The 23,050-nt window shown below is 45.1% G+C and overlaps 1 protein-coding gene across 1 annotated transcript in view; it reads right to left on the reverse strand.

The window, feature by feature from the left end:
• Rtkn2 (rhotekin 2) overlaps positions 1-18,773 on the reverse strand; it is a 57,196-nt gene extending 38,423 nt beyond the window's left edge. The window contains exons 1-3 of the mRNA XM_041656376.1: positions 18,683-18,773; positions 12,287-12,483; positions 2,982-3,040 (exon numbers count right to left, since the gene is read on the reverse strand). Coding sequence (XP_041512310.1) covers positions 2,982-3,040; positions 12,287-12,483; positions 18,683-18,721 — 295 coding nt within the window. The 5' untranslated portion in view covers positions 18,722-18,773. The remainder of the gene's footprint in view (positions 1-2,981; positions 3,041-12,286; positions 12,484-18,682) is intronic.
• Positions 18,774-23,050: the final 4,277 nt, after the last annotated feature.

Genomic DNA, 23,050 nt, shown 5'->3' on the forward strand with positions numbered 1-23,050 from the left:
ATTACGGTTATTCTTGTATATTTAATGCTTGAGGGTAGTTGCTGCCTTGTTGTAAATTACACTTTTTTTTTCATTATATTCTGTAGCACGTTATTGCTGGTTTTAAGAAAAACTACCACTTTTTATTTATTTATCCTAAATCCAGTCACATTTTATTGAATGCTTTAATTCAAGTGTCTCAGTGCCTCCCCTTAGGTCACATCCATCTGCCATCCATTAGCCTCGAAAAGTCTCCAATCTGCCTATTCATTTTCAATAGCTTCATTTTTCAGTCATTATTTTAGCTACAATTCCAGACCAGTGTTAAATTATGTTGACATAATAGACATTGTTATTTTGTTCTTGATTTTAATAGGAATGTCTTTGTCTCATAACTCTAACTCGGCTGATGGCCTGTCAGGCCTTGCTTCACAATGGCTGCCTCCTTCCCTTCCACGATGGCCAACGGTTTCTCACTGCAGCTGCCCTGGCTGTGGTGTGGCAGCCTTAACTATTCCCACTGTCATGGAGGGACCCTGACCACGCTTCCTCAGGTGCTTCCCCACAACCAGGGTCAGTCCTGCTCCTTCTCACGCCTCATCCCAGCTCCATACAAACCTAGGGAGAGCGAGAATTTCCCATCCGTTTCCCAGTTGGCCATGGATTCCTCAGATAGCAGAGGGTCCAGCTCTGACCGACAGAAACAACCACCCACCTGGGTTTAGTTTATTGTACTCCACACCTTTGCTTTTCCTGTATCCTCATTGACAGTTTACAGAAACTGAGACTGCCTACACAGCTAGCGAACCGGAAGTATCCGGTGCCAGCCTGTAATTTGGTTAAGAGAAAACTAGGGACTGGGGCGACGGCTCAGGGGTTGAGCACTGGGTGCACAACCACAGTTTGGATCCCCAGAACCCATTACAAGCAGGATGGCTGTGGCAGCCACCTGTAATTCCAGCCTGGGGCGGGGTGGCGGAGGGCTTCCCAAAGAAAGTTGGCTCTAGAGATTGTCATTGCTAGGGACCTGTGAGTTTGACTGACAGACCCTGCCTCGAAATTAATTAAAAAGTGGAAGAATGACTGAGGATGACTCCACCTCAGGACGCGTCTACATACATGCATGCATTTGCTCACGTCTACATACATGCAAACATGCATCCACACATATGAAAATGGGAGAGTGAAAGCACTGCACTTAGTCGCTGAGTGGGGAGCCGGCGAAAACACAGGGCGATTGCCACAGGGCCACTGCTTGCTGTACAAAGCATGCGGGCGAACCCACTACTTTCATAGTTATGAAGCTCTGGCCAGGGGAAGCAGGTACAAGAAACTCAAGGTCTGTCTTGTTTATAGCGCAGTCTTAGAAACATTCTGACCCTGGGCTGCCAGTGTCCAGCGAGCCAAGACCGTGCTAATGGCACATGCATCCCATCCTCTGGGTTTCATTTCCTTAATTTCATTTAAAAAAATGTCTTGGGAAGAAAGACTATGTTTTGGGGAAGACGACCTTGGGTTTTGTACAAAGTTATCTGCGATCATGAAAAGACCCCTCCCCCACACGTATACCTTTTTTTTTTTTTTAAAGGATCCCTTCTAAATGCGGTAAACAAGCGCTCTCAAAAAGACAGCAGATGACGGCAATCACAGAGCTCACACGACAGGCCACTTACCTCATTTGCCTACAGAGTAGAGCCTTACTAGAAAGCAAGGGAGGGAGAACAATATTTAAATGATGGTGGAAAAAAAACTCCTCTAAAGATCTACAACAGTTAATCTACGCGTGCTAAACTGTATTTAAACAGAAGATGTCCCATGTTTGGCAGCAAATGGACACAGGCAATGTCACGGGCCTTGTGTCGGCCGCACACTGGAGACCAAGCATGAACGCCAGTAATCACAGAACCAGCGACAGGCTTTGGCGCGGCTCATCTAATTCTCTGGAGCACTTTGGGCAATTTCTCCAATCAGGTCCTAAATAAAATATCTGTTCTCCCGGCACGGTAACTTGTGTCTAGCCATGATTGTGACCGACGGAGGTGGAGAACGGTCCCTTAAGCGGCAAGCCCGGTGGTATAGCGGCTGGACACTCTACCTTAAGCCAATGGAAAAGCCAGCCATTCCTGGAGGCCAGCATAGGACACGCTGCTTTTCTAGGGTGTGCTGACGAGATACCTGCCAGCCTGCCATGCTAATCCTGAGGCATCTCTACGCCATTGTCTTGGATGGCCCTGCCATTTTGGAGAAACTGAGACTACACAGCCTAAGCGCCATCTAGTGGCAAGGCGTCTTCCAATGATGCGGACAGGAACCATGGTTCCAGCCTCAGTGATAGTGGGAGGGTTTAGAGATGAGCAAACAGATCCTGGAGAAAACACCACAGTTTCACAACCCAATTAGGTGTCTCAACCAAGGCGTGTGTTAACAAAGGAAGGAAAAAAAAATCTGCCTAAAGCACGTGACTTGTGTAATGGAAGACAGAGCCAGAAAAAGAACTGGGGCAGAATGGAAAACTTGGCGGGGCTGGGGCAGTTTGGTTTTTACAAGCTGAAAGTGGTCAGTCATCTTCCCAGCATTCACTGAGCAATCACAGGAGCCAAGCCCAGGGACAGCGGCTTTGATATAATGTGATAAACACGGACCCAACTCCCATGGAAACTGTATCTTAGAAGATCCGTAAACAGAAAAGGCGGGGAGAGAGAGCTTGTGGGTTTGCAGCCCACCTTGGGCACCTACAGCAGGCAGGTCACTCGACGCGCCTTCTGCACATTCCACAACCTGAACAGAGGGCAAACCTGTACCATGTCTGTAAGGCGCAAGTTTCCCCCACACTGCGATGTTCCACGCGACTTCAGGGAATAATGGTTAAATATTTAGAATATATATTCTGATGGAGGTATGAACAATGGAACGGAGAGACCGGAAATACCGAATACACGAGGCCGGCAACGCCAGCCACTCTACGGACACACCCAGCAGCACCGCCAGCACCCACAGCCTACCTGAGAGGGCGAGCCTCCCTCTGCAGGGTCTTCGTTCTTTGCTCTCACAGTTCACGTCGCTGTCAAGAGAAACACACATCAGCACCAACAAAGGTCTTTCTTAAAAGAAGCGACGGTTTCAAGTCTTTGGCAAACAGCTGAACTTTAAAATAAATATACACCTATGAATACTAATAACTAATGTGGAGTATTTGCCTCAAAAGATGTTTAGTCGACAGCTAGCTACCTTTCAGGGAGTTTATATAAACCGTTCAACTTCCTAATAATGTGTACTTGGTGACACTCTGATGGCGGCTTTGCTGACCAACTCAACATAATGGACAGTATTGTTCCTGTCCCTGGGACTGCAATCACAAAACCTACATTTCGAGTCTGTTGGCTGCACTGGCCTGAAGGAGTCAGGTGTTGCCTAAGTCAAGCTGTGGGCTGCTATCCCTGAAGAAAGCCCCATCTCACCTTTGGCTATAATTTCTATGCAGGTGGCATAATATCTCATCTCTCCTAAGTTCCAACGAACAAGCACACAGCAGATTAGTATGAGAGAACAGAAAGCAGAGAAGGAAACGGAAAACCTCTTTCAAGGACATTCTGAGATGTAAGACAACCTCCCTCCCAAAGTCAGGACTTCCTATCACTCAAAACAAAATGAGACACCATTCAAGCTGAAGATCGCGCATTCAAGGCCAGCCTGTGCTACCCTATGAAGACCCTGTCTCACACACAGAGCAAGGGAGGGCGAAGTGGCTCAGTGGATAAAGGCGTCTGCAGGCAAACGTGGGGCCTGAGGTTGATCCCCGGAACCCACGTCATGCAAAGAAAGAACAGATGCCTGCCATGTTATGATATAAAAATATTCTCAAACTATAATATAAATCTAATTAACCATAAAATTTTGCAGAATTAAGTCTGTCTTTAAAAAAGGAGAAAACTCAAACCTCAATTTTCTGAAGCCTCAGTCATTTTCAGTTTAAATACTCTCAAAAATGTTACTTTGGGTGCAAAAGTGGGATGTTTTCCCAACTCATCCAGATTAACCATGAAACTGTTGAGTAAGGCTGTTTGATTTAGTTAAAGATGCCTGAAAGCTGCCACGGTCACATCGACTCTGAAAGCTGCAGTTAAAGAGTCAACCTGAGCAAAGGGCACAGGTACAAACAGTGCACCTCCTCCAGGCAAACCAGGTCACAGCGCTATCTTGGTTAAACCTGCACACGTTAATCTGCTTTTCAGAGCCGAGGACCAGACTTAGGGACCAGTGCTCTACCACTGAGTCACTTCCCAACCCCTAAATGCTAATTTAAGAGATAGACACATAAAAGACAAACTTGACTTTTTTATAGTGTAGGTCCAGAAACTGAGCAACAGAGGGCGCCAATCTGCCACTCTGTTGCTCAAAAATCCATAAGAAAATGCTCTGGGTAAACACAGCTCGGCCTGTTTTATGTTGTTACATATGGGGGGAGGAGGGGCTTTAAACACCATTTCTGTGCCAAAATTGGTGCTTTGTAACAATAGCATAATGATAACAATATTTTACATTTTCTTAATGAAACAGTTACAGGATTCTAAGTGGTATTTGAAAGTATTTTATAAGAACCTCCACCTTTTATGCAAATAAAAACTAAAACGCCCAGAAATACACAGTGCAGAATTTAAAGCCTAAAACTACAATGTATGATGGTGATAGATTCATGATGCCCTAGATTATACCAAGTGTGATACAATCAGCCCCTTTCCATAGACCCTCAAGCTGTGTAAAATTTAAGAAATAATTTCAGCAGAGTCTTTAAATACATGTTTCATTACAGAACTACAACAAGCACTGATTTTTTTTTTCTTACCATCTAGGCTTTTTCTTCTTTTAACTTACAGTACGTAAGCAATAAAGTCAGAGACTGGAGTGTGAAGACTGGCAATCACAGCCAACTCACAGGGTTATTTCGGCACTATTAAAAACTCACAATTATGTTGAATGACACACATAATTAAATCCTATAAATGACTCTAATTAGCATTATTATTTTTTTCTTACAAAGCCAAATAAAGCATTTCAGATTTTTAAGTCGAGAAGAGATGGGATGGCCGGGGTGGGGGATGGAGGCTGAGGGAGGACAGTGTTAAAATGTGAGCTCTGTGAGCGTGGACGAGTGCCTCACCCAGCACAGCGCCCCACCAGGCCCTGGGCATCTGGGCCTGCTGCTGAGAAGGGCAGGAAGCACGGGCATCCGGGGAGCTGACCTGGAGTCAAGCTTTGGGCTTCAGCACCACTTCCCTCAGTGAGTGGCTGAGTGGCTGACTGCACCCACAGAGAGAGGAGGGCCATATCTCGTTAGCTTCTGCAGCTGCTGAACCAATTGACAACTCTCATGTGTCTGTGGAATTCTTTAAGGTGTCACACAAACGGATGCCTGCTTTGTGAATACAGATGTGTGGGTTCCAGGGTTGAGCCGAGGCTCAGGGAGAAGACACACTGAGTCATTTGCTCACGGATCAGAGTCTAACTGACAGTTCCTGTGACAGTCATCTGAGACTTCCTACACAGCCCATTAGAGTCTTCACGTCAACCAGAAAAACAGGGTCTCCTGTAACGCCCGCCAGCAGCACAACCAGGAAATGGGCTGCCACAAATGCCACTGTCTTTGGAAGACATGAAAGGCAACTCCTGGAGACCTCGTCCCACACAGCTAGGTAACCATTAGCTGAAGTTACACTAGCCTGGAAGGAAAGAGAATGTGCATAGAAGGCTTGAGAAAGCTTGTAGAATACTGATACTAAACCCTGGGGGGTTGAAATGTACTCAGCTTCAACCATTGTTAATACTGTGGAGGAGAAAGATGGGTGGTGGTGCACGCCTTTAATCCCAACACTGGGGAGGCAGAGGCAGGCGGATCTCTGTGAGTTCGAGGCCAGCCTGGTCTACAGAGCAAGTTCCAGGACAGTCAAGGCTACATAGAGAAGCCCTGGCTCGGAAAACCAATATGTATATGGGAGGAGAGAGGCATGAAGTATGAGTTTGGCATAAAAATAAAAAGAATGCAGTTAACCTTAAGAACCCCAAGAAATATCGTCATGTCCAAGAACCAGAAAACCAACCCAATGTCCCCAAAGCAGCATTATTAAAGGTATGGTCCACTATTCCAAAAACAAATCACCACTGAGTAAGAAACCACGGAAGTCCTTTTAGCAATATCCCACTTAGACCTCCAGGGTCTTGGCGCAGGAAAACGTCACTAAATCATTAAGGACAACAATAACAATCACCAAAAAGAAACCCTTGCATCCAGATGCAGTCACTGCAAAGTCAAGAGTCAGCTGATAATAGTCTAGCAACCACATCTTCACAAAGGAGAGAAAAAACAACAACAACACTTGAATGCAATACTCCAGAATGAATTACATGCAGTTAAACAAGTCATCGCACATGCGACAGAGGAGGTGGGTGAGGCTGCGGGAATCCAAAGGCCAAGTATTCAGAAGGAATAAAGCAGAGGCAGACGCACGGTGAGAAGGATGAAGAACAGAACTGGAAGGAGTAAGGCCGGTGCTGGGATCAGCATCGGAAAGCAAATTCGGGATGAAGCTGGCAAGAGAAAGAACCAAAAAAAGGGAAAAAAAATTAATTGAGTGCTACGAGATCGCAAGGATGGGCACAGAAGACAGGGCCGGTGTCCAACATGTATGTAAGTGGCAAGGGTTCTAAAGAAAAAAAGTAAGATAAAATTAACAGTTTATTTCCTGAAATGAAAATTTTCAGTAAATAAAAGAATTGTGTGTGTGTCCCTACCTAAGCCCAAGAGTCCACCTTACACACATTCAGCTTCAACATTAAAAACAAAACAAAACAAAAACCAAATAAACATTACTTTCAGTCTCCAGGCAAAAAGGCCAAGCTGTTTACAAAGGAAAAATAATTAAATATTAGTCAAAAAAAAATATCAAGACATGGAAGATTTTCAAGACTCAAGGGAAGAAATTACAGCCCGAAAGTTTGTAATCAGGGAAGCTGCCCTTTTAAGTAGCAACTCTAAGGGAAAACACTTGTTTATGCAAGAATGTGAAGAAGAGAAAGAAAAGCCACTCAGGTGTGGCATTTGCTAGCTCGTGACAGCACTGGCCAGCACAATGTTCGAGGTCATTGGCCAGCACAATGAAAAGCAATGCCTGTTATACTGTGTAACAGACGGGACGACTCAAGTCTAGAGCTCAGGTGCAGATGGTCGTCTTGAGATATAAATATTATCCACTCTACCAAAATAGAAATATCACAATTCAAAATGCAGTGGAGAGGGCTGAGAGAAGTTGGTAGAGCACTCGAACACACGTGAGGACCTGAGTTTGTAACCCCAGCACTGGGGAGGTGGACGCAGTAGGTCTCTGGGGCTCACTGCCTAGCCCATTCTGGCCTAACAGGAAAGCCCCAGGTCAATGAGAGAGAGACCCTGTCTCAAAAAACCAAGGTGGAGAATGCCCAAGGAACAGCTGGGATTGACCTCTGGCTTCCAGCTGCACACTCACAGGCATGCACGGAAACACACAAAAATAACAGAGAGCAAAGGGAAAACAGGATCGACTTAGTATTTTTTTTATATTTATTTTATTTATTTATTATGTATACAATATTCTGTCTGTGTGTATGCCTGCAGGCCAGAAGAGGGCACCAGACCTCTTTACAGATGGTTGTGAGCCACCATGTGGTTGCCGGGAACTGAACTCAGGACCTTTGGAAGAGCAGGCAATGCTCTTAACCACTGAGCCCCTCGACTTAGTATCTTGACACAAATAATAAACAAAAGAATTGCTTAAAGCAGAAAAAAAGAAAGCCTGAGAACCCCCAACGATACATGGTATTGCCACTGCTCTTGGTCACCCACCAGAACCTGACAGTAAGATCCTATTTCTAGAAACATCAGGCATGGATCAGTCAATTTGTTCCTGACCAAGCATCCCCCTAACCACTGGCTAGCTCTACAAGCTGCTGAGAGCCAGGGCTATTAACGGTCTTAACCAGCTGTGAACTTGTGAGCAATTATGACTAGCGTAGGAAGCTACACCCATGGGTGCCACAGGGGCATGGATGTTATGGGGATGAATGCTATGGGGGTAACTGACTTTCTACTGGATTTAACGTCTGCTCTGCAAGAGGAGAGTCATGCCCGGGACCGTAAATCTGGCTAAGAATCCATTGTTCAGGAACTTGGGGCCCTGGTTGTGAACCTACTACTACTTTGCTAAATGGACATAGTATCTGAGAGAAGTTTCTTTTTGCAGTGCATGGTGGTGGTGAATGTAGTAATCACAAATTAAAGTGCAGAGATTAAGTGTCTGCACTGTGCTCAACCACAGGATATATATATATATATATATATATATATATATCTCACAACCCCTCTCCCGAGGCTCAGGAATCACCCAGAAACGGAGGGAGGAAAAGACCGCTAAGGTCAGGCAGGACCCAAAGCCAAACAGTGTCCTCTGGACAAGACAGGACCCTGCACTTATGACCTCATGGTAGCTAGTAGCCATGGTTGCCTGCACAATGCTTGCATAAGATGAAGCCAGTCGACATTCCAGCACAGAGTGAGACCTGCCCGAGCTCAGGAGCTGCCCTGCCAGCAAATGATGCTTCTGAGGGGAAAAGAATCAGTTTTTATTCAGGGCGTGGCCATGTGGGCCAACCGTAGATGACCACACCCATGATGGCAAAGACAGCAAAAAATGGAGTCAGGTGGTTAGTAAAAACGGGCAAACTCAGAAGTCCTTGATGGAAGAATTTTAGCCAATGGGGACTGAAGGGAAAGAATCGAACAACCCCTGTTTACAAACCTCTCTGCAATAAGCGATTTAAGCGAGGAGTAGAGATGGATGGTTAAGCCACTGACGTCGAAGCTTGCGGGATAATATACTCACCCAGTCCCAGCACTCAGACGTCACTTACAAAAGGCAAAGAGGGGAAAAGGAGACAAGAAGCTGATGTCAGCTCCATTTGAAAGAGGTTGCGTGAGGCCTTCAGGCACAGGCCTATAATCTAGCTGCTGGGAAGGCTGAGGCAGGATCCCTGTTCAAGGTCCACCTGGGCAACTCAGTGAGACCCTACTGCAAAATAAAGAGAAGAATAAGAGCTGAGTAGGGGGCTTAGTAGTAGAGCTCTTGCCTACCAAGTGCAAGGCCATAGGTTCAATCCCAGAGGACCCCACAGTCAACTTCCAGCTATAGTAAAGAAGAGATGGAGAAGGCTCTAGGACCACTTAAGGAAACTACCAGAAAAGTGCAGAATGTAGGGTATTTATAAGTATTAGTGTCTAGACTCTTCAAAGCATTAACGAAGGGGGAAATTTTAGAACAGGGGAATTAATAGAAACTACAGGGATGTAACCAAGTGCACTGCGTGAAACTAAATTAAATTTTAGTGGGAAAAAGAAAACCCAGACAAACAAAAACCGTGACTATGAGGAGATCTTGAGCCACTGGATAAACGTGAATATAGAAAACTGTTAATCCTGTGCATACAACCATATTCAGACTATGCGGAAGAAGGTTCTTAAAGACAGATGCATGCCAGACTGTTGAGGTGCGCATGCCCCACTTGCAAACTCCTTTCCAAATGCTTCAACAGAACACTGTGTTCACACGCACACGGGGAGAAGGCAGCGGAGGAGCAAATGTGCGTGCCACGAAGTTAATGGGCGTTTATCTGCGAAAGAGTTCAAGATGAAGAAGTGGTTTTTCAAAAGGCAGAAGTAGGCAAACCGGGACCCTGTGAGCAGCAGGAGGCAGTGAGAGCCTCGGAACACGAAAGAAAACAAGGGGAAGCCACATGCAGCTAACTGCTGTCCCAGTGAACCCTAATTTTCACTATAAACTCAGGAGGAGAACCGGGCAAGTGGTTTCCTCCTCCCAAACTGCAGAGTGAAGACTTTCTGCTCTCAGTTCTTCCAAACACCACTCGGGTAGACGGAAGTTAAGTCGGTGCTCACAGTGCAAGTGTCAAAGGCTTTAACAAAGTGCGGCAACTTGGCCATTTGCACCAGCTCTCGGTGGCGGTTTACAATACAGACCATGGGAACATGGGAAGTGAAGACCCAGTCAGTGGTAAGCTCAGAGGAACTCATTCACTCCAGTCATTTCAGGGACTGGGGACACTGCTCAGTTCAGAGCAGGTATGGTTCTTGCAGAGGGTCTGAGTCAGGTTCCCAGCACCCACCGCAGGGTGCCTCACTACAGCCTGTAATTCCAGCTCCAGGGAATGGCCTGGTACTGTTTTCTAGTCATCAAGGGCACGTGTACTCATGTATATACACACCTACACAAAATTAAACTAAACCTTATTTAAAAAAAATCATTTCCTGCCAGGCATGGTGGCACATACCTGTAATCTCTGCACCAGGGAGGCATTGGCAGACGGGATGCTCAAGGCTAGTCTGGTCTACACAGCAGGTCATTACACACTAAGGTCCCGACTTTAGGAAGCACACACAAAAGCTATTTCATTATTAGATACTAGATCACCGCTGTGTCTGTGCCTCCCTGTCTTAACTATTTGTGTTAAAATATGGTTATTTCTGTTACTTAACTCAATCCTCTGCTTCCATGCAATCTCCCCAAACACTATTACATGGCAGATTCTTTTTGCTTAAAACAGTAAGAGGAACTTTTTAAAAAGATACACGTTAAATCTTGCAATTACTTGACAGTTTTGAGAGGTAGGAAGAAGGCTGATTTCAGGTGAAAGTGGGAGGATGGGGTGCAGGGTGTACGGAGCCTTTGAAGTCCTCAGGTCCCTGGCCTAGCTCTGGGAGCACTATGCACCCTGGACAGGCTAACAGTCCTGGTTTCCAGATCTTAGTGAAGATGGGCAGCCCAGGGCTTGGGGGCCAATCCCAAACCTGACCTAGCGTCTGGGTTGTCTGCTGGTAAACCCTACACAGATCAACACATCCCTTCTGTGTCCTCTGCAGCTCGTCCTTCACTCTAAGCTTGCATTTGCTATTTCTTTTGGGGGAGCGGCTTTGTTCCTTCCTCCTCATCTGGTGGGACTGTTTTTCCTTCAGTCCACAATATCCAGTTCACATTAGATGTTCCTCAGACACACCACGGCCCTCAGATTTGATTCTGCTTTGAAAAAACCTAGAGCAGTGGTTCTCAACCTGCGGGTCACGGTCCCCAAACCAGCAGAAAACGTAGATATTTAACTTTACAATTTGTAACAGTAGCAAAATGACAGTTATGAAGCAGCAATAAAAATAATTCTATGGTCGGGGGTCAGCACATGAGGAACTGTATTAAAGGGTCACAGCATCGGGAAAGTTGGGAACCACTGCTCTAGAGTAACAATGTAATAATTTTTGACATTTTATTGTAAGATTTTAGAAGAGTTAGACCAGTGTCCTTCTCATTAAAATGGTATATGTATATACATTTTTAAAGCTACTTTTTCTCCCTCAGAGACTAAACTAAGGAAGAGACATGGTATCTAAAGGGAACACGTTTGCGACAGATTCTTACTGAGAGACCCTGAAATCAAGCCTCTATGAACAGGGAGTTCACCCAAGGTCCAGGAAAGACCTGGCATTGTCTGTGGGATAGGAGACAAATGCACCAACTGTTCCACGAGGGCCATGTGGAGTGACAGAGACCTCAGGACCAGAAACTAACCAAAAGCCCTGCTGGGAACTCGTTGGCAACACTTCTGAGAATGCTACTCCCTTCCCTGGAACTTGCTTAGCATAGGAAGGGCTGTGCTTGTCTGTTGGGGGTTCCTTCCACTTGTGCGCTTGTAATCTGTGGGCCCATTCAATTTATCTAAGTTGCTGCTAGTCTTTGAGTGTTTTTAAGCAATTAATTTTTGAAAAAAGAGTTATTTTTATTTTCAGGCATGGGTGTTTTGTATGCACAGATGTATATGCACCACAGGCAGGCCAGGAGCCCAAAGGAAGCCAGAAGAGGGCACAGCATCCCCTAGTACTCGAGTGACCTATGGCTGTGAGCAGCCACTGAAGCCACCTCTCTAGCACAGCAATTAGTTTCTTAAAGACAATTTTCTATGGATTTCATTCTCTCCATCTCTGCCCTTTTTAAAACGCTCTTCACTTTCCCACACTGAACAAGGAATTGCTCCACGGAAGTGGCTGTTCAGTGAACGCACTTGAGGCTATCCCGTTCACACAACCCTTATGCCGGCTGGCACTTCCACGCTTGCCATTAGAAGGTTTAGTGATCTGACATTTTTTTACGTCCACTTAAATGACACCGTGTCTGCTATTCAAATGCCAAACTACAGTAAAGTGTAGGTATACTTCAGCACTAACCGTCTTCCAGTCTGACTTGCAATCTGTTCTTCTAACTTCTGGAGCTCCGCCGTGTACGCCTCTATCCGAGCATGGCACACCATGAGGTTCTTAACTGCACGTAAAACCTGGTCTTTTTTTGTACTCAGGGAGAGCAGCTTCCATATTCCTTCTCGCATGCGGATTTCTAGGTCTATTTTCTCTCGTATGCTGCAGTCCTAAAATAGAGAATCGTTTGTATGAGGTAGTGATCGTCTAGAACTGCATTTAAAACAGGCAATGGGGAGTGTACTAGACATTCATTTATTTTCATATCATTCCAAGAATAAAATAAGAGTTTTGACTTGTCACACTATAAAAATACAGCGACTTTAAAAAGTTATTTGCCAAATTCTTAAATTTCTTTCATTATAAGGAATTCTTTCCAACATACTGGCTAAACAAAACAGAAACAAAGCTGAGAAAAATAAAGCTACTATTAGCACCATTAGCATAATAGAGTTCTCAACATTCTTGTCTACCTAGAACCCTAGAATGTGCGGTTATTTGGACACAAAATTTTGCACATGTTATTAATTAAAATAGGGTCACACTGGATTAGAATGGGTCTCAAATCTTAACAAGGTCATGTAAAGATACAGATTTAGGGAGAAGGCTAGGAAGACACAGACACACAAAAGCCACATAAAGACAGACACAGAAGCCACATACAGACACAGAGGCCACGTAAAGACATACACACCCCAAAGCCGCGTAAAGACACAGAAACAGAGGCTGTTGGGGAATATTATTTTCATGTGTGTGACTTTTATGCTGCATTTGTTTAACTCTGTGAAGCTGTGTTACTGTGCCTGTCTAAAACACCTGATGGTCCTAATAAAGAAATGAATGGCCAATAGTTAGGCAGGAGCAAGGATAGGCGGGGCTGGCAAAGTATAAATAGAAAGAGGACATCAGGGGCCAGGCCCCCAGCCAGTTACGGAGTAAGATAGAAAGGTATACAGAAACAGAGAAAAGATAAAAGCCCAGAGGTAAAAGCTAGTCAGGATAAGTTAAAAAAAAAAAAAAAGCTGGCAAGAAACAAGCCAAGCAAAGGCTGGGCATTCGTAAGCAATAAGCCTCCGTGTGTGATTTATTTGGGAGCTGGGTGATGAGTCCCTCAAAAAGCCAAAAGAGTAACACATCCCATGAGAGGGTACATCACAGACATACAGAAACATGACAAGAGGACACACACAGGGCTGGTCTTCTGAAGACACACAGAGAGAAGGCCCGATGATGGCAGACACATGAGGAGACCACGTGAAGACAGATGGAACACAGGAGGTCAGCAGCAGCAGCCAGAACCCAGAAGAGGAAAGGAAGGGTCTGCAGAGGGCAATGGTGCTATCCATATGATGACTTCTGACTTCTGGCCTCCAGATCTAAGGGAGGATGTGCTGATCATCTGTTATGTCTGTTACAGCAGCCTTAAGAAATACACAGTAAGCAGCTGGGGAAATGACTGGGCAATGAAGAACCAGGCTGCTGCTGCTGTTGCTGCTTCTCCTCTTACAGTGGACCAGAGCTCAGTTCCCAGCACCCACATCCGGCAGGTCAAAATTGCCTTCTGCTCCAGGGCAACTAACACCCTCTTTGTTCTATGGACAAGCACGTACCCCCTACCCCCCTGCAAAACACAAAAATATTTTTAAGTAAATAACTGAGCAACAAACTACAAGCATGCACAGATCGTGAGTGCTACAGGAGGCTGAGGGACACTGAGTGCACCCAGGAAAAACTATCTGAAAGAGCAGACAACTGAATAAAGCAAGCGAGGGAACAAAATGTAGAAGCCAAGGCTAGGAGCTCAGGGCCAGGAAAATGCTAGAGGCCTCGGCTGCCGGGACAGAGACTCAGCTCTGGATGGGTTTATTTTGGAGTCACTAAGAAATGTCTTTGTAGTTTAGTTCTGGTTCTTGGTCTTTTGTTCTCTTTAAAGACAAGGCAAAGGGCTCGTTCATATCATTAAAAGTCCGTAAACAAGGTGCGCAGTTCTCAATTCACTTTGTAGAGACTGTAATACGTGAAGGTCCTCTTTATGTACAAATACGTAACCTATTTCTGTGTCTATTTCTAAAAGTGATGATCCCAGGTTTGGCAGTAAAAACTATTGCTTTCTTATTGTACTGGAATATCAGTTTAAAAAGTGTGAAGGGAATCTAGCGATGAAAGTGGCGAACATTAAAAGGACAATCATTTCATAAGGAAGAGAAGCAGCCAGTGAGGAGAGCTGACAGTCTATGACGAGCATCCCCAGAAGCAAACCGCTGGATGCTTTGATTTGACTCTCTCCAAGACTAATCAGCTGAGACATTCACACAAGAGGACTATCTGATTAATTACCCTCAGCCATCACACTGTAGAATCTACATGCTAACTTCGTCATGTAGTGTGCACTGACTCAAACTGGGGCACCGCATAAACACTGTTCCTTGCCGGTCTCCTTTGCGCGTGACTGTGTTTCCTCAACTCTTACTTTGTCTGTGTACGACTTGTTGGCCCAATGACTACTCTCTTTCCATGCCTTCTGCAGTTAACTGTAAAAAGCGTCTCTGGGACCCGTATGTCTACAGTGACCAACGGCGGCAGGCTGGTGAGCGCTGGCAGGTGCATGCTGGGAGCATCTAAAGCTGGAATGAGCCGCTTTATGCCACAGTGCAAATGTAAATAAACACCAACTGGTGCCTCAAAACTCAGGTTTGCCTGTTAAACACAGCAAGGAGAGAGCTGACGGAGCTGACAGAGGTCCTGAAAGCTGGCTACATCTGAGGATCAACTGAGGCACAGAGAAAGAGCCGTATTAAAGCACCCGACCCCATGGTTCTCAACCTGTGAGTTGTGACCCCCTTCAGGGGGGAGGGGTCACATCGGATATCCTGCATTAGATTTACATTAGGATTCTTAACAGTAGCAAAATCAGTTATGAAGAAGCAATGAAATAATTTTAATTTTATGGCTTGGGGGGTCACCACATGAGGGACTGTATTAAAAGGTTGCAGCATCAGGAAGGTTGAGAACCGCTGACCTAGTGCTTTAGTGGCTCAGATGGACAGCTATTGTGGGACCCTCAAGTTCAGCCATCATAAAATTGCAACAACCCGAAGGAACCAGCAGGGGGACACAGCCACACTACTTACTAGCCTGGACTCCCTGGCCTCTGCCTGATCTATGAGGAGAGCCTTTCACTGTCCTGTCCTCAACAGTTGAAAAAGACTCAAATAATTACAGAGGCTTGGGAAAAAAGAGATAAGAACTGTAAATTCCAAACAACAGCTTATAGATGGGATTAAGCTAATGTTCACTAAGGAAATGAGGCATCTGGGGCAGTTATGACTGGAATTTCATCTTTTACAGCAGGAGTTAGCCAACGAGGGCCCGGTTGATGCCCGTTTTTATAAATAAAGTACTGAATTATACTAGCTCATCCTGGCTGTGGCTACTTCCCAACCACAGTGGCCGAGATGAGAAACTTAGAGTGTAGTCAGCAAAATGAACAATATTTACCATGTGGCCTTTTATCCACTCCAGTGGAAATACCCTATAGTCGAGGACCCTACCTTCTTTGCCAGGGCTCTTCCAGCAGACAAAAGAGGAATGACACACAGGGTGAACTCACTGCTCAGTGCATGCACACGTTGGCTTTGAACACTCTCAGTTAACAGCGTCCCCGATGGCAGCAAGTCTGTGTTTCCCACACAAGTTGTTAGCACACAAACAGTCTACAAGGAAACCTCTGATCAACACCACTAACCGGCTGTAGGCAAGTCATGGTTTACAGCGCCAAAGATCAGCCTTCACTGAATAGGTGCACGTGGTACCGTTGGGGAGACACTGATGTCTGGGGCGACCCAATGGGAAGGCAGACTGTGGAAGGAGGGCGATGCACTGAGCAAACAGAGATGCTGACTGTTCTCCAAGAGGACCGAAGAACTAAAACCATCACCTATCACTGTCTGGGCCCAGGCAGAGTAAAGGATGACTGTGGCCAACGAGAAAGGATGCTCTGTGTGCACCCTGCTGGAGTGTGGGGAAGCGGGTCCAAGAAGAATGAGTTAGTCCTCCTCTTCCTCTGGGTTCCGTCTTCTGAATAAGGGCCTGCACGGCCTGCATAGAATCAGGTCAGACAGACACTCCCATCAATGTCCTGATACGATAAGTAGTTAAAGTTAGCCGCTAAGAAGGAATGGACAGAGCAAAGCAAAAACACGGACTAGTTGGACCCTTTAGAAAGTAGAAGATGAGGGCTGGAAAGATGGCTCAGCGGTTAGGATGCTTGCCTGCTTGCCGTTCAGAGTCCACAACGTGCAGCTCACAACCGCCTATGACTCCAGCTCCAGGGGATCCAGAACCTTCTCCTGGCCTCCCAGGTACCCCCACACACATGTGCATATACACACAAACATAAAAAATCTTTAAGATGCGTAAAAGTAGAATTGGGGAACTAGGGAGATGGCTCACTGTGCAAGCATGCGGACCTGAGTTCACCCACCGAAAGCTGTGCCCCTGAAAGCCCAGGGATGGGGAGGGGAGGACATAGATCCCAGGCTTACTGGCAGTCAGTCTAGCAGAAAATGGAAAGTTCTAGGTTCAATAAATATTCCTGCTCTCTCACACACACAGAGAGAGAGAGAGAGAGAGAGAGAGAGAGAGAGAGAGAGAGAGAGAAAGAGGGGGAGAGAAAGAGGGGGAGTGGCACACACCTTTCATCTCCACCCAGGTGTGGCAGAGGCAAGCAGATCTGTGATTTCAGGCCAGCTGAGCCTCCTCTACATAGAGTTTCAGGCCAATCAGGGCCTACATGATGAAAACTTGTCTCAAAAACAAACAATAAAAAAATAAAAAACAAACAACAACAAAAATAAAACAGTGGAGAGTCATAATTTATGAACGCACCAATGCTGACTCTGGCCTCCGCGTGTATGGGCCCAGACAAGCATTAACTTGATACACGTGTGCACACAGAAATCAGAGCTAGAGCAGCCGTGTGCTGCCTCTCTAGAAGGCAGAGGGCCTGAACTTGATCTCTAACACCACAGAAAAATGATAAAGCAAGTGATCAGGATCACAGAAGAGAGACATCTGAAAAGGCTTTAAGAGCCAGAACAGCACAGAGACAGACAAAGGCCTTATTGTTGAAAACAAGGATGGGGTGCTTGGTAAAAGGAGAGAAACAATCCATAAGTAATTCTGACTGAAATCACTGCCTACCTACTACCCTGTAACTATGCCATGCTGGCAAAGAGACCAAGGGGACGGTAAAGAAAATTATGCTGGAGAGGATGTGGGCTAAAGGAAACACTCCTGCATTGCTGGTGGGAGTGCAAGCTGGTACAGCCCCTTTGGATATCAGTATGGCAGTTTCTCAGAAAATTAGGAAACCACCTACTTCAAGACCCAACAATACCACTTTTGGGTATATACCCAAAAAAATGCTCAATTGTGCCACAAGGACATGTGCTCAACTATGTTCATAGCAGCATTGTTTGTCATAGCCAGACCCTGGAAACAACCTAAATGTCCCTTGACTGAAGAATGGATAAAGAAAATGTGGTACACAATAAAGTACTACACAACAGAAAAGAATGACATCTTGAAATTTGTGGGCAAATGGGTGGATCTGCAAAATATCATACTGAGTGAGGTAACCCAGACCCAGAAAGACAAATATAATATGCATTCACTCATAAGTGGCTTTTAGACATAAAGCAAAGTAAAAGCAGCCTACAATATACAATCCCTGTGAACCTAAACAAAGAGGACCCTAAGAGAAACATACATGGATCTAATCAACATGGGAAGTAGAAAAAGACAAGATCTCCTGAGTAAATTGGGAGCATGGGGATCAAGGGAGAGGGTACAAAGTAAGGGGGTAGGAAGGGAGGGGAACGGAGAAAAACATAGTTCAATAAAAACAATAAAAAATATTCTCGGCTACACTAAGTAAAAAAGATTTGAACACATTTTACATGGCTAAAAAAAAAAAAAACCTCTGAATTTGTTTGCAACTCAGTGTCTTCCCCTTTCCCTAGTATTTGTGCAAGAATCCACGTTTAAACTTCTATCTTCCTGTAAAGCTAAGAGAGTGCCATTTGAGCGTCCATCCCGCCGCCCCCCACAATTTGATGCACGCCCACACCTGCACAGCTGTGCGGGACACGGGGGCGCTAATAGCAACCCGGGCACCCGTTCACGGGCTATCACCTCGGCTTTGCAAGCCTCGGGAGGACCGGCAGGTGAGAAAGGCCCCGGTGTCCTTCTCCAGCCCCGGCCTGTCTCCTCCTTGGGTGCAGCCTACGGGCGTGCAAACCCACGCTGCACGCTCGGCTCCCGAGCTCTCACCAGGCTGCAGCTTGCCAGTCCCCCGACCTCGCTCACCTGCTGTGCAGGGAGGCTCCTCAGCAGCCGCCCCTCCATCTCCGTGCAAGTCGGGGACAATTTGAAAAGCGCGCGCCGGGCTGCAGCTGCCGAGCGCACCAACCGCCCGGCCGTACCAAGTCCGGGCTGAGGGGGAAACCCAGCCCACGACGCCGCGCAAGCGCACTAGCGGCGCTGAGGCCAGGGCCGCCAGAACACGAAGGAGACCCGAGGGCTCTGAACAGACCCTCGGCAACAACCGGCTTTAAACGCGGGCGGGGCCTAGGAGGGTGGTGGGCGGGGTCTGAACAGCTTGCCAGCCTGGATGGGCGGGGCTTGAAGGAAGAGTACGTGCCTGGGTGGGCTGGACAAGCGCGCAGGTGGGCGGGGTGGGGTTCCTGTGGAGGCTTTCCCTGTAGATTTGAGGTAAGTTTTCTCCAGCATCTTTAAAAGAATGATTGAACCCCATAGATGATGATGTTGAAGATGGCTTCAAACATGTCTTCACGCAGAGATATGCTCTTAGTACGGCTGGGGAGACAGACAGTACAGCAGACATTTTTGTGAGCTCTGTCCCTGGGTTTTTTCGCTTCCAAAGTGGCAGCAAACAACCAGAAGCCTGGTTGTTGGCACAGTCTTTCCTAAAGCCAGAGGACGGGGAGATGCCGAAGGATTGAACTGGGGGCCTCAAGCATGGCAGGTCTACCACTGAACTGTCCAGCTCAAACACTAATTTTAATTGAAGGGTGTATACACCCTTGTAAAGGGTTTAAAATCATCCCTTAGCTTATCGTGTTCAGGAAATGTTTAGGGCTTTGGGCATTTTCCTCCTGAGAGAAGACTCTGCCAAATCAACCCTCCTACCTCACCTCATAAATGGCTTTGGGCACTCTTCCCTCTGTGTACAGCCTGACTGTATATTTATTTACCTAGAACTTCCCCTATTGGGTTTGTTGTCCTAGTGTTCCACCTATGTTAACCCTTTGTGGACTTTAAATTATATGGTCCTCTTCCTCACAAGCCTCTTTGTTAAAGCAAATTGGAAGATGTACGGCTTAAAAATAAAGCATGGACCAGTGAGATGCTCAGCAAGTAAAGGTGCCTCATGCCAAACCTCCTGACCTGAGTTCGAAACCCCAGGATTCATATAGTGTATAGTGGAAGGTACACACACACACACACACACACACACACTCCTTCCTTTCAAGTGGATAATTGCCTCGTTGAGGTCCTCAGGACTAGGTGATTCCAGAAGCTACCCAGTTAGGAAGGTGTGGCTCTCATATTAGCAGCCTGCAATGACCCACAGTTGTCAGGTATGTGAAACTCAAAATTACCAACACTCAACTCACCCAGTTCCCTCCGAACACAGGCCTGAATTCCACTGTCATGAGGTGCCCCTTGCCCTAGCGCTCAGCTCCCTTGTGGCACTACTTTGGGGTGTAATTATCCTCAATGATCGTGAGCTGCAGGAGCCAGGCATAACACCTGACTCACAAAAGAAGCAAACACAGAGAACATCTTCAGGCACACGCCAGCGTTTGCTGTGTAACACATACAACTCTCAGACATGGATCAAAATACGTGCCAAGGGCGGCACCTTGGAAGAAACAAAAAGATGACCAGTTTCAAACTGAACACTGGTGTGTTTGTGGATGAGTACTGTAGGTGTGATAATCCTAGGAAGAAGTCTAGAGAAGGCCATGTTTAGTACTTGCAGTAGACTGTGGATAGTGGCTGTTGAAGACCTTTCTCTTTGTAGAAGAGATGATGTGGGCCTATCCCCTTCTTAGTCATCGAGGGATGTGTCCCGGAAGTGCTTAAAGGCTTACCCTCTAGCTGGTGATTAGAGTAGCTTAGAATAGGATTTCTGTTTCCTTATTTATCCCCAGGTCCTTTCTGGTTACTGCTAGCTTCATCAAACATAGTTCTCTTTGATGTCTGCAATGTATACAAAAATAGAACCAGTCTCCGAAACGCCAGAAGGTGAAAGAGTGGTGGCTGAGGATTTGCCCTAGTTGGCAAGATGCTTGCCTAGCCTGGCAAGGTCCTGAGTTCATTCCCCAGCACACCGTAACCTGGGCATGGTGATACATGCGGGTCATCCTTGTACTCCAGAGGTAGGGGCAAGACAATCAAAAGTCTCAAGTTATTGTTGGCTACAAAGTGAGTTGAAGCTAATGTAGGTTACAAGAGATGCTGTCAAAACTAAAATAAAATAAAGAGCACACAAGTAGTTGTATTAACTTGAGAATTTATTTATCTAGCAATGTATTCATTGTACACCTAGAAGAACATAATAAGTACTTTTTTTTTTTCTATTCGAGGGCTAAATTGAGGCATCCTTCAACTCTCTTTCTTCTGGCTCCCCCAGAGATGTTAGATACCCACCCACCTTCCCAGGTTTGCTTCAGCTGGAGGTTGAATAATGGGATCATTTCAGTACTAATTACAATATGGACATTATTTATATGAACTACAACAAATGGAGGTTAATTCATAATTAAGTGGAAAGTGATAGAAACAAAGCGATCAAGTAAGACAGTAAGTGGTGTTAAAAGTATATTTTCCTATATTATTCTTCTTAACTTTCGCTGCCTGGAATTCACTGATACAATTCTGCCTATGCCTCTAGAATGCTGAGATTCAAACACATCCCCCTGCACCCAGACCCATTGCTTTTCTTTTAAAAAAAATATAGTTTATTATAGAACAGGCAACTCTTGCTAATCTTTATTTCATTCAAGACCTTCAAAAAATTCCAATTTGAAAATTATCTTGGAGAGTCAGTGAGATAGCCTGACAGTAAAGGAGCTGCTTGCCAAGCCTGAAAACCCAAGTTCATTCCCTAAGACCTACACCACACGAGGACAGATCTGACTCCCATAAGTTGTCCTCCGACCACACACAGGTTGCTGCTTACAAACATTCACCTTATCCTCACAATATACAAGCTAACTAACTAATTAATAAAAAATAAATACTTTTTTTAGATTTAGAGAAAATTGTCTATAATTCAAATAATGAAATTAAAATAAAATGTAAAGAGGAGAGATGTGTGTTTGTATTATGTACAAAAGAGAAGGAAAGTGGAAGGAGGGAGAAGAAGGAAGAGAGGAGAAGAAATGATGGGGAAGAGAGATAGGTAACGATGCTAAGCAAAGAGGTTTTTTTTTTTTAAAAAAAAAAACATAATCTACAAACAGCGGAAGCATCATCTAATCTTACAAAGGATATAGGATGCTGAGTCTGAGGACTTAGCCCTGCAGTTCTGGGAAGGCTGCTCAGTTTCCTTACCTGTAAAACAGAACTGCTAATAGCTAGCTTGTCTTTAAAGTTGAGACAGTGACAGCCAGTTGAGATAAGATTTCGAAAGTACCCTATAACTGTCTCATTCTACAAATACAGGCCATGACTCATAAAGGAAGGACACACCAGTACCTCAAGTCAACCATTTTAGACCCAAAGAACTCTAAGAGTGGATTAGGAAAAAACATATATATTTAGAAATATTCAACATATATCACCTACCACTGACAATATTGAGAATATGTGTGAAGGAGGTGGGGATGGGGGATAGGCCTGCCTACAATCAGCTGTTCTGAAAGCTAAGGAAGGATTAAAAGTCTGAGGCCACCTGAACAATTTAGCCAACTGGTCAAAATAAAAAAAAGGGTTTGGGGATATTAGCTCAGTGGCAAAGTACCCAAGAAACATAAGACCCTTAGTTCTCTCCCCAGTACTGAAAATCAATACAGTCACAAAAATCCAGCTGGAAAATACCCAAAATGTGTGTCAGACGTAGAGCATTGAATCCATACATAAAATAAAATATAAGTATTACTTAGGTCTATTATTAGTCTATCAACTGCAGATGAAAGATTGAGGGGGATAAGATTTTACGGTTAGTAAGTTGATCAATACTAATTCAATAATGCTAAGGTTTGGAAGGTAGGAATTTGTCAATACAATACTTTGGCAGAGACAATGTAAATGTGCCTAATCAGTTGAGGGAGAAAGTAAAAATATAAAGTCAAAAATGTATGTGTGTCTATATATAAATTCTTCACCCATAGGTATATATCCTTTTCTTTTAAAATATACTTGCAAATCCGTACTGGCAACATTGTGCTTGTAATAGAAAGATACCAAAATAACACAAGTGTTTATTTCAGGAGTGTGAATAAATTATAGCACTCTACCCAGATGACACACATCTTTAGAAAGGAATGTACCATAGCCGTGTCCTATCTGGGTAAACTGGTCTTTCTCAGAATGAAGGAAGCTAATTTCAGAAGACTGCAACTGGATATAATATTTTTGCATTGCAGCCACAAGAGAACTGAAGCTGTATTGTTCGTTGAAACCCACGTGATAAAAGTCTACATT

This window comes from Microtus oregoni, unplaced genomic scaffold (assembly GCF_018167655.1).
Source record: "Microtus oregoni isolate MIOR12 unplaced genomic scaffold, Mior012 000007F_ref0000211, whole genome shotgun sequence".
Classification (NCBI taxonomy): Eukaryota; Metazoa; Chordata; class Mammalia; order Rodentia; family Cricetidae; genus Microtus; species Microtus oregoni.